Raw genomic sequence first — 14,269 nt, forward strand, 5'->3', positions numbered from 1 at the left:
GGGTCGGGACCTGCTGCTGGCGCGGTACCAAGGACAGGGCGTCACGGTCCATCTCTCTAAGGTTATTTTCCCTCCCGGCCTCTTGCTCCCCATCCTCTTGCTCCTAAGATTTTACAAGCTGCCTGCAAGGGAGTCAGACACGGGTCAGGCAAACAGACGTGCTCTTTCCAGCTACCGTAACCGGATCGCTGGCGCGGAATCCAGTCCCCGGAGCGCCCGGGACCGCAAGCAAGCAGCCTGCGCTGGAAGCAGACCTCGAGGCGAGGCTGCATAGCCGCCCGGCTGCAGAGCTGAGCTGCCGCCCGGGTCTCCTGCAGGAACAGCCCCGAAAGGCCTGGAAGAGGGAAGGAGGGAGGGAGGGAGGATGGGGCCAGAGTTGCCCGCACTTGTGCACGTCGGCGGCGCCCCCCTTAGGACAGCAGCGCGGCCTGGGGGGGCGGGAGGGAGACTAGGAGAGCCGCGGGCCCAGGTTCCCCTCCCCGGGTGGGGTGGGCTGGGCTGGGGGGCCCTCCTTCCGCCCCCCTCCTCCCTGCCCCACAGCTGTCCAGCTCTCGGAATTCATTGGCTTCCCCCACCCCGCCTCCCAAATACCACCCCAATCCACTTCAGCCCCCCTGCCCCACCCCCGCTGACCTAATAAGGCCGGGCGGGCTGCGGGGGCCCTATATAAAAGGCGCGCGCTCCGCGGGGACTCTGCGCGAAGCCCGGGAGAGGAGGGAGCGGCGGCCCAGGGCCCGCAGAGACGACCATGGCCAAGGAGTGGGGCTACGCCAGCCACAACGGTGAGTAGGGGAGCCCCCAGCCCCCCAGCCCCAGCCCTGGTCCCGGATGCTGCCGGAGGATCCCCTGCCATTGCACGGAAAGTGCGCGACCCCAGGGAGTGCGTGGGGAACTTTGGGAAGAGTCCAAGGAAACCAACATTGCCTGAGCACCTAGCAAGTGCCTTAAGCTGCTGACCCTTTTACCTTTATCTCATTTAGCTCTCCCTGGAGCCCTTGTTACTTCCACTGGAAGCAACAGAAGTGCGGAGAGAGGCTGGGTACCGTGCCCAGGGTCACACTACCTCTGACTGAGAAGTCAGGACCCCCCCCCCCCACACACACACACACACCAGGTCCAGTTCTGATTGTTCCTTACTCCTCCTGAGCTACTACTGGGCAAGCACTTAACCTCTCTGAGCCTGGTGGTGGCTTCAGAATCCTTGCTCTGCCTGCTGGCTTCTGCTCCCTTGCTCACCGGGCAGTAAAAGAAATAGGGGTGAGCTTTGAATACCACAGCTTTGAGGGTATTTTATCCCAGCTTTATGGTAGAAGATGGCATTGGTAAAACAGGTGATGCAGCGCACTTCAAAAATAAGCCTTTGAGGTTCTACTCTTGAGCAAACAGGGAGATGCTTTATATTTCTAGGTATAGTATTAAGGAAACTATGAAAAGGTCTTAAATGCTGAGCATTGGCATGCCCAAGCTGAAATCCAAGACCTTTTCATAAGCACAGACTAGCCTCCATGTATTTTGCTGATTTGGTCAGTTAGAAAGACGACTTGGAATGTGCCACCAAATACATAAATCTCCTCAACTTGATTTCCTAGGTCCTGACCACTGGCATGAACTTTACCCCATTGCCAAGGGAGACAACCAGTCACCCATCGAACTGCATACTAAAGACATCAGGCATGACCCTTCTCTGCTGCCGTGGTCGGCCTCTTATGATCCTGGCTCTTGCAAGACCATCTTGAACAATGGGAAGACCTGCAGGGTTGTGTTTGATGATACTTATGATCGGTCAAGTAAGTATGACGCTTAGGTAAAGGCCCACAGACATTTCCAATGTCCGTATCAGCAAAATTAGACTTAGGATACAGTAACAGAATTAGTGGGAAGAGGGGTCCCTTCATCTCTGAAAATGGAGATGACATTCTGTTTGGCTCTAGTCATGAAGAATTATATTCATGCATTGAATAGGAATGCCTCTCTCTCTAACCTGGTCAACTTCGCTGCTGCAAAATGGGCCCATGCCCAAGCTAAAAGCTGGCAATGAGTTCTTGAAATGCGGCTTAATAAGAAGGCGATGAGGCCAACTGAATGTCATTTTGGATGGCCTACACCTGAGGTTTCTGACCACAGTCTGGAGAGCAAGGTTCCCATTCCCATGTGTGGCAGAGATTCCTTTCTACAAAGCAAGGAACATGGGTAAAACCCCAAAGTAGGCACTTTCTCTCCCTGGTGTGTGGGTAGGGGCCAATCCAAGGGAGAGAATGAGGTCATTGCATGAGTCAGGAAGATTGCCTTCAATGCTTCAGTGGGGTTCATTTGATTAATCCTTTTGGCAAGTGGTTTTGAAGTATCTGACAATTTTGTGAGTAGTGATTTGTGTTGCACGAAAATGAAAAATCACATTTTAAAAGACTCTTTATTTTACTACATTATTAAGCAAACCAGTGAAATAAAAGCAGGCTACTTAGAAATCCTTCATTTCACTGTAAATGAGGTAAGAAAGAATCTATCTTTAATATTTTGGTGCTTGATGTACAAGAATACATTTTCTTACAACCACATTTGTAAAAAAGTTAAAATTATCCTTATTGATATATATATAAATGAATATTCCCAAGGATGTTATAGTAAGGGGCAAGAGTGTCATAATCTCTACTTATTAGGAGGCTCCCAGTAATGAGTATCATAGAAATTTATATTTTCTTAAACAATAAAATTTCATGTTACTGTTACTTTTTTCCCTTTGTCCCTTTAAATCAAGTTCCATTCTGAAGGATATGCAGCAAAATAAATAGTACCTATTATGTTGAACCACATGAAAATACCATTTTTGCTTGCAAAATATGGACAATTCCATATGAATTATCCTAAGTTGGACTCATATGTCCAGAAAATAACTGTTCTAGTGCTTGGACTGGAAAAATGCCGTGAATCAAACCACTTATTTCTACATGACCAAGCTCATACAAGTCTAGCTCTATTGTTTTAGATTTATGGTATGTGGCTTTCAGTGCCCTTTCAGCACCAATAGTTGGTCAATCCTTTCTGGAATAGTTACTCTCTGAATTCTGTTTTGATCTAGTTTATGTTGCTAAATCTTGATTTTAGGATTTTTGCATAATTTCCAATGTCTTGCAGAAAATATTTGGACCTCTAAATCATTCTCCAGGTGAATGAAGTGAGATCAAAATAATGTGATGGGTTGAAGTATTTGGACAACAAACTAAAGAAATTAATGCTGCCAAGAATTATCTAGTTTAGTTATCCACATTGATCGATTCCCTGAGAAATTTCTGAATTTGTCATTTTACCTCATTTGAATAGACACAGTCTAAGTTTGATGTCGACGACAGCTCTTGCTTGTAGTCTTAAAGATGAGTGGAGTTGGAGGCAAGACATGGGGAAGGAATTCACATTTGCTCAGGGATTCGTGTATTGGGCAATGTGATGAACACTTTAAAGTCCTTAATCTCATTTAATCCTCACGGCAGCTCTGAAAGGTTGATATTATTATCACCTTCATAGAGAAGCAAAAACAGGTTCAGAGAAGTTTAGCAACTTGCCTGAGATCACACAATTAGCTAGGATTTGAACCTCCATCTGTCTGGCTCTCAACTGTCATGTTCTTCTCACCGCACCACACAACCGACTCATTTGTTGACTGTCCACATCCTTATTGCCCATCTTTTGTTTTAATTTTATCATCATAGATGTTATATTGACATTTTAAACATAATAAAACAAGCAAACGAAACAAGACAGAAAAGAGAAATCATTTATTTTGATATATCCCAAGACTTCGTGAGTAAGAGACCAGTGTGCTTGAGAACAGTATCATCTACCCAGCAGATTGACCACTTTTGCCCTTCAAACTTTGGCTATAAGAGAACTTGTTTAAAGTAGGACTCTAAAAAAAGCATGAATTCACCGTTGACCTAGCTTCTCTGACTCACAGTGCTGAGGGGTGGTCCTCTCACTGGACCCTACCGGCTTCGCCAGTTTCATCTTCACTGGGGCGCCTCCGATGATCACGGCTCTGAGCACACCGTGGATGGAGTCAAGTATGCAGCAGAGGTAGGAGGAATGGCCGTGACCCACTCTGGGCCTCCCAAAGTGAAAACTGAAAAGTGAAAAATAACAAAAAAGTCACATCCACTGTCCTTCCTTCAAGCCTGAGGTTGTGAAAAGAGCTGTAGTAGTTTAAGCATATTCTAGGCTAGACGATTGAAAGAGTGGAGGTGAGTGAGTATCATGTATGAAAATTGTCAAGGTTATATTAAGAAATCGGATGGTAGTTTCATAATTAAAAAAAAGGCCAAGGTCCTGAACAGAACAGAAAAGATAAGGATAGCTAGTATTTATTAAGTGCTTCCAAATATTAACTCATTTGATCCTCTCAGCAACTCAATGAGATGGGTTACAGATGAGGAAACTGAGTCACAGAAAAGTTACTTGACAAAGTCACAAAGCTGGGTGCTAAACCTGGTGCTCTACCTTATGTAGGTGGGCTTCAGAGTCTATCACCTTTTTATTTTTCTAAGGTTTATTTATTTTAGAGAGAGCAAGATCACTAGAGAGCAGGGAGGGGCAGAGGGAGAGAATCTGAAGCAGACTCCCCATTGAGCAGAGAGCCCTACATGAGGCCCTGTCCCAAGACCCTGAGAGCATGACCTGAGCCGAAACCAAGAGCCAGCTGCCTAACTGACCAATCCACCCAGGGGTCCCCAGAATTTGTCATCTTGTCCAGTCCCTTTGGCTGCTTCTTTTATAAGAACATAGTGCTCTAAAAATAGCATTTAGAAGTTCTGGCTAATGCTTTTGTTCTAATCTCTTAATGAAGGGTGTGCATACATAGTGTGTATGATTGTATATATGTATATATTTACACACACACACAAGTGAATAGGTAATTTAATATGAGCAAATACTTCTTACAATTTAATATGAGCAAATACTACTGTCTCCGTTAACCCAGTAAAGAAAAGCATGATTTGTAGCTGAGATGAAGGCAGCAAATTACAGGGACATAAGACAAGCCTAGTGCATATTGTTTTTCTAAAGCTAAGCCTGTGAAAGGTGACAAATGCCCAAGAGGTGAGGATCATTCCAGTTTTTTACTGCCACACTCTTTTCTGGTCCTAGGCTCCGGCCAACATAGGGGCTGGGACAGGGACCTCGGAGATACTTGTGTTCACTCCCTCAGGCAGCATGCTGAGGTAGCTTAAATGAAACTCCAGGAGACCCAAAGTACTTCACTAGGATCGTTCCATTTTTCTACAGCTCATCTAGAAAGCCAGTGACAGGATAAATAAACGATTGAAAGCGCCCTCTGGATCACTTCCCCCTGAAATTGTTTGGTGTATTCCTTACAACTGTGGGCATGGCTTCCTCTTTGGCCTTTGGCATGGGATTATCTCAACATTTTTGGTCTTGAATACAATATTCTTGACTGCTGTGAACTATTGTATTCTCTTACCATTCTGTGTAACTCGATGTGAGAAGTTTGACTAATTAAGCTGGTACCTAAAAAAAATAAATAAATAAATAAAAATTAAGCTGGTACCTGTGTTCTACATTAAGGTTAGGTTACCACCAGTAACCACTGGCTGCTAAAAGGAGGAAAATATGAAAATGCCCAAGAATTTTACTATTGTTTGTTCTCCCCATTTCCCAATTAAATTGTAACTTTAGGATGTTGTCTGCTTCTTGCTTATCACTCTGCGTTTCACAGTTTGATTTGTTAGAAAAAGGAGTAATGTTGTACGAAACTACATTTTGAATTAGTTTCACAAAAGTTCGGTGTTGCTTCACCACTTATTACAAAGTTCTAGATCTACTTGTAATATTCTCATACACTTTTCAGTTGTACCATTAAAAATGTCACCAAAATAGTGCCTGTTAATATTTAGAATTCTATCAACTTCCCATGAGAGTGCTCGGCAACTTTAGATTTGTAAAATGATCAGGTTTATTATGAATAATTTTATACTCATTTTCTTACTCGAGAAATTTACCTCATAACCTGTATTCTGTGGTTTCAGCTTCATTTGGTTCACTGGAATCCAAAGTATAACACTTATGGAGGAGCTCTCAAGCAACCTGACGGGATAGCTGTGGTTGGTATTTTCCTGAAGGTAAGGTAAAAATTGACTACGTTTCTCTGTCAAAACTTTGTTCCTTATCCGTGGTTAGGATAACATGAGTTTCATTCCTTCCTTTTATGTAAAGGGGAGAGAGGAATGAATGTCATTACTCAATCAACTAATCAAGATATGTCTGGTAAAGTCAGCTCAAAATATTTAGCCCTTCCTTCCAAGTGTACCTTTTGCCATATGTCAGTGCCCCTAACTCTTCTAAATTCTCTCAAGAATGAGTGTGTGAGTGTGTGTAGGGGCAACGGAGACAGAGCCTTGGAAGGAGCTTATTATAGGGCTGGGGAGGGCAAAAGCAGCATTGTTTCATTATCCCTTCCTGCTACTCTATTTCGATTGCACTGGAAACCAGAAAAGCCCATGTTGGGAACCACTGTGATGCCAAGTTCCTGGCTGGACATCCCCTCAGCTTAGGGTGGCTACCACTCACATGATCCCAGGCTAAGATAGCACATGGAATGTGTGTGTTGTTGGGCCAACTTTAGTTTAAAGTGGACTTAGTGTCATTAACACATGAATTTAGCGGTAACATAATCTAGATTTTAAGCCAGAGGTGAAAATCTAGCTTCTTTCTTTTTGAATGACCTAATTTGTTTTATGTCCTGAACTCATTGGGTCATTTTCAGTGATTGAATGCAACACAACAGGAAATGGAGAGGGTCTGTACTGGAAGAAAATAAATTTAGCTTTACATACATTGAATCCATCCTAGCTTAATTCTATAAAAAAAAATAAAAAAAGTAGAATGACTGCAGGGAAGGTCAAGGACATAGAAATAAATCAACATGTAATTTTGTGGTTTTGTGCTTCAGAGGCCTGGAATCTAAATTTAGTCCAGAAAATATATACCCTAAGATCTTAGGGGAGAAATAAACTTCTGTTTTTTGCTTTGTACAAGATATTCTTGCAGATTTATAAACACTAGTTGCAGATGGATGGATCAAAGTCAGTTTCCAAGACAATCATCAATTACGGAGAAGGGAAAAATATAATTATTGGCTTTTGATTTACTTACAGATAGGACGTGAGAAGGGCGAGTTCCAGCTGTTCCTTGATGCATTGGACAAAGTTAAGACAAAGGTAAAAATAAATCATGTTCCCTCCTAGAACATAAAGCAGGGTATGTCCGTTTTTTATTTTTACATTTTCAAGTGTATTTGTTCCACTTAAAGGGTTACAAAGTTTGATGAATATGCTAAGCAAATGTATACAAACAAATGCCGTTCTATTTGTGTGGTTTATGATTTTTTAGTGCAATTTCACATATATCAGCTTATTAAATTCTCTGTCAGATAATGACCTTCTTAATGATGTGGTTGTAAGAGAAGTTGAATGGTCATCCTCTGCTCCCCAACACACACACACACACACACACACACACACTCACACACACACGCACACACGCATGCACACATGTGCAGAAGTACTAAATATTTGGGTCCTGCTGTTGCCCTCTTTCTCCTGGGTGACATCTTTATATTTTAAATCTTAACAGTAGACTCTTCTAATTAACAGACTCCTTTTAAAAGCCTTTGGAACTGTTCTAATCAAATGCTATTTTTACCACCAGAAAAAGTATTCCGAATATAATATTCAAGCAAGCTTGTTTTTTTTTTTTATCATTGAGAACTAAGCATTAACTTATATGAAATATTTCTGTTCCGGTGAGATGTGAGTTCTCTTTTTCTTGAGAAGTGCGCAATTATAGTTCTACTGACAGTTAATAGGGAATAAAATGTTACAATGACTGTGCCAAAGTCATAACATAAACTGGCCTCCCCCCTTTGACTTTTAGTTCTGAAAGGCATGAACTTTGCTTAAGAGTTCTGTTTTTCTTGGGGTGCCTGGGTGACCCGTCGGTTAAGGTCCCACTCTTGACCTCAGCTCAGGTCTTGATCTCGGGGTCCTGAGTGCAAGACCCGACTTGGGCTCCATGGTGAGTGTGGGGGCTACTTAAATTTTTTTTAAAAAAATTCCATTTTTCTCTATTGCACTTGAAATCCATCCTCACAAAGTGGTGAGCCCCTTGGGGGTGGGCAGTATGGGTGCACCTGTTCACCCTGCCCTGCTCTCTACCAGGGCAAAGAGGCGCCCTTCACAAATTTTGACCCATCCTGCCTGTTCCCGGCCTGCCGGGACTACTGGACCTATCACGGCTCCTTCACCACACCGCCCTGCGAGGAGTGCATCGTGTGGCTCCTGCTGAAGGAGCCCATGACCGTGAGCTCCGACCAGGTAAGCACAGCCCCAGGCAAAAGCCTTGAGTACAGACGAACTTGCATCGCTGAGGGGCTGTATGATAGAGATGCTAGATGGAAGATGCTTTCGGAAAAGCTCCATGACTAGACATTGCAGAGTTTGCTCCAGTTGATTAGGGTCAGTTTGCTCAACTTTCTAAAATCTGGCTTCCAAAAGTACCAGGATAAACACAGATCATTGAAGGTGGTTGTCATCCTCAACAGTGACTGAGTTTATGCTCTAGAAACACATAAGGGTTTAGATCATTAAAATGAATTAGCCTTTGTTAATTTGGAACTCCCTCCAAATGCTAAGCACTGGTAGGAGATTATAAATACAGGCCCTGGGGACAAGGATACTAATGGAAGGGATTTAACAACCCTGTGAGCTGCATATGATTTTTTTCTAGTTTTTTTTTTTTCCAGTTTTTACAGATACCTAAGTCGTGGTTCAGATAGGTTAAGTTCAGATAGGTTAAGTTTGCTCATGATCACACAGCTGATCTGAGGAGCTGAGATTCCAGTGTCTGTCTGTTTCCAATACCTCTTAACCTCGTTGCTCAGGCCTTTCTTCTTAGTATTCATCTAAAGAATGTCCTTGCAACATTTGTCAAAGAGACTTTCAAGGAAAGACTGGGAAAAAATGTGTGAGCAGGGATATGGAGAAGAACTGATTAAAGCAAGTGGACAACTTGGAAATCCACACCATAGATCATGTATATCTATTTTTAAAGTCAGTTTACCAGTATGTCTCCCTTACTTAAGACAGGAGTATTCCTATTGTTGCCAGTTACAGGCTCAAGTACATATGATCATTTTTATCAAAAGATCAGATTTTTTTCATGAAGTTAGAAGTGTTTTCTCTTTCTCTTTTTCTTTCTTCCTTTCTTTCTTTTTTCTTTCTTCTTTCATTCCTTTTTCTTTCTTCTTTCTCTTTCCTTCTTTCTTTCTTTTTAATTTAAAATCAATTAGCAACATGTAGTATATCCAAAATATCAGATTTAATAGGTTCACTCATATACGTATTTTGAAAGAGGAACGAAGTTTTCTTAAGAAGAAAGCTAAAAACATTTTCATGTAGAGATATAGTACTGATGATAACTTCCTAAATTCTTCTCCCTTAAGAAAAAAAATCTTCAAAAATGTTCTTAAAATTTTAAGTACAGCATGACTAATTTCTTTCTCTTGTTAAAAAGAGACTCCATAAACTTCTACAATGAAGGCCAATTAAGCTTATTATTTGCACTGATATTGCCCTCCTACATAAAGTATATGCTTCATACTGACCCACCAAATTAAAATAATTGCTTCAGAACTCAGGAGCAAACACTTTGACCAGAGGGCATGAGGATCTTATATAAAATGAAGAAAAATGTATTTTACAAATAAAGAAAAGGTTTATATTATGCAGGAACTGCTATCCAGATAATTCTGGACCAACGGGTTTTGTGGTTTGCTGGTCTTGTTTTAAAAGCGGAAATTTGGGGCACCTGGTGGCTCCATTGGTTAAGCGTATGCTTTTGGCTCAGGTCATGATCCTGGGGTCCTGGGACAGGTCATGATCCTGGGGTCTTGAGATGGAGCCCACTTCAGGCTCTCAGCTCTGGGGAGAGCCTGCTTCTTCCTCTCCATTTGCCTGCCATGACCTCAGCTTGTGCTCTCTTTCTCTTTCTTTCTGTCAAATAAACAAAATCTTTAAAAATTTTTTTTTTTAAAAAGTAAAAGCCAGAAGTTTCTGTCACATGTAGCCTATGTCCACTTGGTCTGAACGTCATGCTGACAGCTTTCCCTTGTCCCTTGCAGATGGCAAAGCTGCGGAGCCTCTTCTCCAGTGCTGAGAATGAACCCCCAGTGCCCCTGGTGGGGAACTGGCGCCCTCCCCAGCCTATCAAGGGCAGGGTGGTGAAAGCCTCCTTCAAATGAGGCTGCAGGAGCTTGCCCTCTTCAGGAAAGGAAACTTGCCATTGGAGAGCTTGGTTCCTTGTCTCCTTTTGGTGCTCCTTACTCCAAGTATGCTTCAGTTTTTCACACTGAGCAATGTATGCAAGAGTGCAATCATTGAGAAACCAAAGTTACGTTTGACAAGATAATACGAAAGCATTTGGCCTTTGTAATAATCGTCTTTCCTATAAAAGTAGCATTGTTAGTAAGGTTTCAAAGAAGAAACAGGTGAAAGAGGAAAGTTTTAGAAAAATGGGTATTGGGCACCATTTTTTTCTGTCATCTTAAATTTCACAGAACTTCAGTTTTATTCTTTCTATATTTTGAGTTGTCCATCTTAAAGACATAATGAGTAATTCTATATATAGAAGCAGATGTGTATGAAGATTGCAGAGCGAAGGAAGGAATCTGAATTAAATATAAGGCAGACACTTAAATGTCTATATACACGGAGCAATGAAAAGATGCATTTTAATCCTTAAATAAAACCAAGGGATCCATTACTTATTACAATTTTAGCTACTGTAAAGATTACCTGGTTTTGATCGTCAACAAAAGGAAAACACATTCATCCAAGAGTTTAAAAAATTTGATCCAATATTTGAATTTCTTCTTCATAAAAAGATGGTTGACTTTATCGTAACATTTTTCTTTACCTGAAGGAGGGCCATTTATTTTTAATTTTACTACTTTTCTCTTTTGCATGCGTATTAAGTTAAAAATTGCCTCTGATATCTTTCTAATTTGAGGGTGGAATAATAATTCCTAGAACACGAAGGCGTGAATGGCTGCACTTGAAGTAAAAGCAGTTGTACTGATCATCAAAACTAATAAAGACATGAATGAAAAAAATTTTCTTGTGTTTTTTTAGTGAAGAAAAAGGTCCTAAATGGCAGTAATGGAATAAAACTAAAAATGGCAGAATTTATAAGTCTATGTTTATAACTGAAGAGTGATGATAACACACAGGTTCTGCTTTTAATTGGATGTTACATTCCTCACAGGGTGGCTAAGAATCAGTGAAGGTCCTTGGGGGAAAATAGCAGACTTGAGAAGAGGGATGTGTGGCCATATATTCGAGAGTGTGGACTGGTTTCCAGAAGCCTTAAGGCTGATTTAGGATTCCGGGGTCCATCCCAGTACCATGGTTGCTACTTAAGGGCATGGAATCAAGTCAGACTGTAGCTTTTATGCTTCTATTTTTTAAAATGTGCATTGGGATGGCACTAGTCTAATACTATAAAAGTCCATACATTGAGACCTTCAAAACATTTAATATGTTTAGACATAAAGTCTAACTTTGCAGTTAATGCCTTTAATATGTCTTTTATCACATCACTGGCTAGTATGTTAACTTATGTTAGAAAATGACAACAATAATTTCATCATCCTAACGAATGAAAATGGTATTGGGTCAGGAGAGTCCTGTGATGCTGGAAGTCAATTCATGTGACAAAGCCCTAGAGACTAAAGTTATTTAATAGATTACCACTTGGGTGAAGTAAAACCAGGTTGGTCAGTGCGAACTGGATGTGTTAATTAAATCCCTTGAAATTAGGAGGTGTGGAGCTTTCATCAATTAGTGGTAATATACCAGCTGATTCTCTCAGGATACTTAGTAATGCTGAAAGCACTGTAAAAATGCACCCAAGATACACTCAGTGTGGGAGAGGAACGTAGAACTTAAAACCAGCTACAGTGGTCCTTATTCAAGAACATAGCTAAACAAGGCTAGAACTGTTTTAAGGGAAAACGTCCAATCAAGAGAGGCTATCTCCCTCGACCATGAGTTCCATGAGTGTGCAGATGTGAGTCTTATAAATTGTTATTCCCCTTATTGCCTAGTAGTATGCCTGGCACTTTAGAAGCATTCAAAAATATTTGGTGAATAAATGATGTGATGAACATAGATAACCCCAGGGCAAATACTCATCTTCTTGAATAACCAGTTACTCTACACAATGAAGACTAATGCTTGTTTTTGCTCATCTTATTTACTTTAGACCTCCTTGGGAAAATGTTCTCTTTAGCTTCAGGTGACAGCTTTCCTGTTGGAACATATTTTTCCTTCCAGTCTGAGTCTTTGCCAATGCTCACAATTATCACCCAACTTAAAACTTCAAATTTCTCCCTGCACTCAAAATGCTGAGTTATTATACATGTTCATTGGGATATTGAAACCACACTTATGTCCTTATTCAACGGAGGGATCATCTTCACGATCACGCATAAGATCCCCAAAAATTGCACCTCTGGCATACACAACCTGTAGAGGGGACGTGGCTAGGAGGTGTGCTGAACATGTTTCAGCATCTGCCAACTTTTGTTCTTTAGGATGTAGTCACTGTAGATATTTTTAAACGTCAACATAGAACAGAAACTAATTTGAATTAAGTGTGTCAGAATATTCAGATAACCGTATTCTTAAGAGTTTATGAATGGCACATAATCAATAAGAATTTACTGAATATAGGGTATGCAAATATAATCTTACTCCTTTAATGGGCGGACAATATACTTATGAGAAGGTAAATATTCATGACCACTGATCCAAAACTTTTTATGTGCAATCAGTGAATATTTATGTAGATGAATCCAATATTTGAATTGGATTCCCATTGGATTCCCATTGGGAAGCATTCTACATAGGATATGTAAAACTTCAGATTTCAATGCCTAACTTTACTCATTTGGGTAATTAAATAAACATGGATGAAATTGATCAGCTATAAACTGGCTTGGATACATGTAAAAAATTGGCACAAATAAAATTGTTATAAAGCAAATAGAATCCTAAACCACATCAGAGACCACATAAATAAATTAGATTTTATTTTCTTTTTGAATGTCTTCATATTTATACTAAAGAGGAATTCTGGACATGAGCAAAAATATTATTTTAGTTGAGGAAGAACAAGTGAGAAGAGGTAAAATAAAATAAAAAAAGAAAAGAAAACAGGTGCCTGTGTGGTGCAGTTGATTAAGCATGGGACCGGTTACAGCTCAAGTCGTGATCTCAGGATCATGGGATCAAACTTGGTGTTGAGTCCCTTGCTGGGCTCTCACTGAGCAGAGTCCGCTTGGGATTTTCTCGCCCTCTTCCCAACCCCGCTCTCCCACCTCCCCGCTCACGCACACATTCTCTCTCAAATAAATAATCCTTAAAAATTAAAATTATAAAATTTTTCAGATTTAATATAAGAAAATTTAATGATTTTTAAAAACTATCCCTAAGCTAGCACTCACAGATTTAAAATGAAAATGAAAATGCAAAAATCCTGTATGTATTTAATTTTCACTTGGGTCACTAGATGGCAGCAAAATAATTACAAAAATGACTTTGAAATGAAAAGGCAGGCTGTTGCAGAGCAATAAGGGGTTTTGTTTGCTTGTTGTTGTTTTTTTTTAATCCAGAAAATTCCTTTTCCTTTTCTCAGATGTTTAATATTAACCATTAATATCTATCGAAAAGATGGCGAGGGTTTCTTATTTTTGAGGATTTTAAAAGCCAAAAGTGAGCCCTTAGAGATTCAAGTTTGGTAGTTGTTGAACCCAAACCAAAATAAATGAGAAGCAAACATTTTTTAGCCCTGTTCAGTCTTCCGGAGGCCTGGGTGCAAGTCACACAACACTTGCTGGATATGTGCTTTCGAGCAAGTTCATTTCTCTGGCCTCAGTCTCCTCATCTGTGAGTAGGAAATAATCATGGTACTTGCTCAGAGGGTTTTTTGTTTGTTTTTAAGAATTAAATGAGTTGGTACATATAGCTCCTTAGAATATTTATTGTAGCATATAGTAAAACTCTCAATAGGGGTTAATTCTCTTTGGAAACTTAATTTTACTTCAACCAGGAAAAACTCTAATGGCTTATTCGGCATCTAAAATCATGTTTTTTCTTCATGTATCGATTAGTAACAGCATGAGTCCACATCTTAATTCAGATGA

The 14,269-nt window shown here is 40.5% G+C and overlaps 1 protein-coding gene across 1 annotated transcript; it reads left to right on the top strand.

Annotated features, from left to right (window-relative positions):
• Positions 1-667: 667 nt before the first annotated feature.
• On the top strand, positions 668-11,191 carry CA3 (carbonic anhydrase 3). The gene is made up of 7 exons (XM_055303534.1): positions 668-782; positions 1,590-1,787; positions 3,950-4,068; positions 6,036-6,128; positions 7,164-7,226; positions 8,226-8,381; positions 10,187-11,191. Exons 1-7 carry the CDS (start codon positions 749-751, stop codon positions 10,304-10,306), a joined length of 783 nt encoding a protein of 260 aa, XP_055159509.1. The 5' UTR covers positions 668-748; the 3' UTR covers positions 10,307-11,191.
• The last annotated feature ends 3,078 nt before the right edge of the window (positions 11,192-14,269 follow it).

The sequence above is a fragment of the Nyctereutes procyonoides genome, unplaced genomic scaffold (assembly GCF_905146905.1).
Source record: "Nyctereutes procyonoides isolate TBG_1078 unplaced genomic scaffold, NYPRO_anot_genome, whole genome shotgun sequence".
Classification (NCBI taxonomy): domain Eukaryota; kingdom Metazoa; phylum Chordata; class Mammalia; order Carnivora; family Canidae; genus Nyctereutes; species Nyctereutes procyonoides.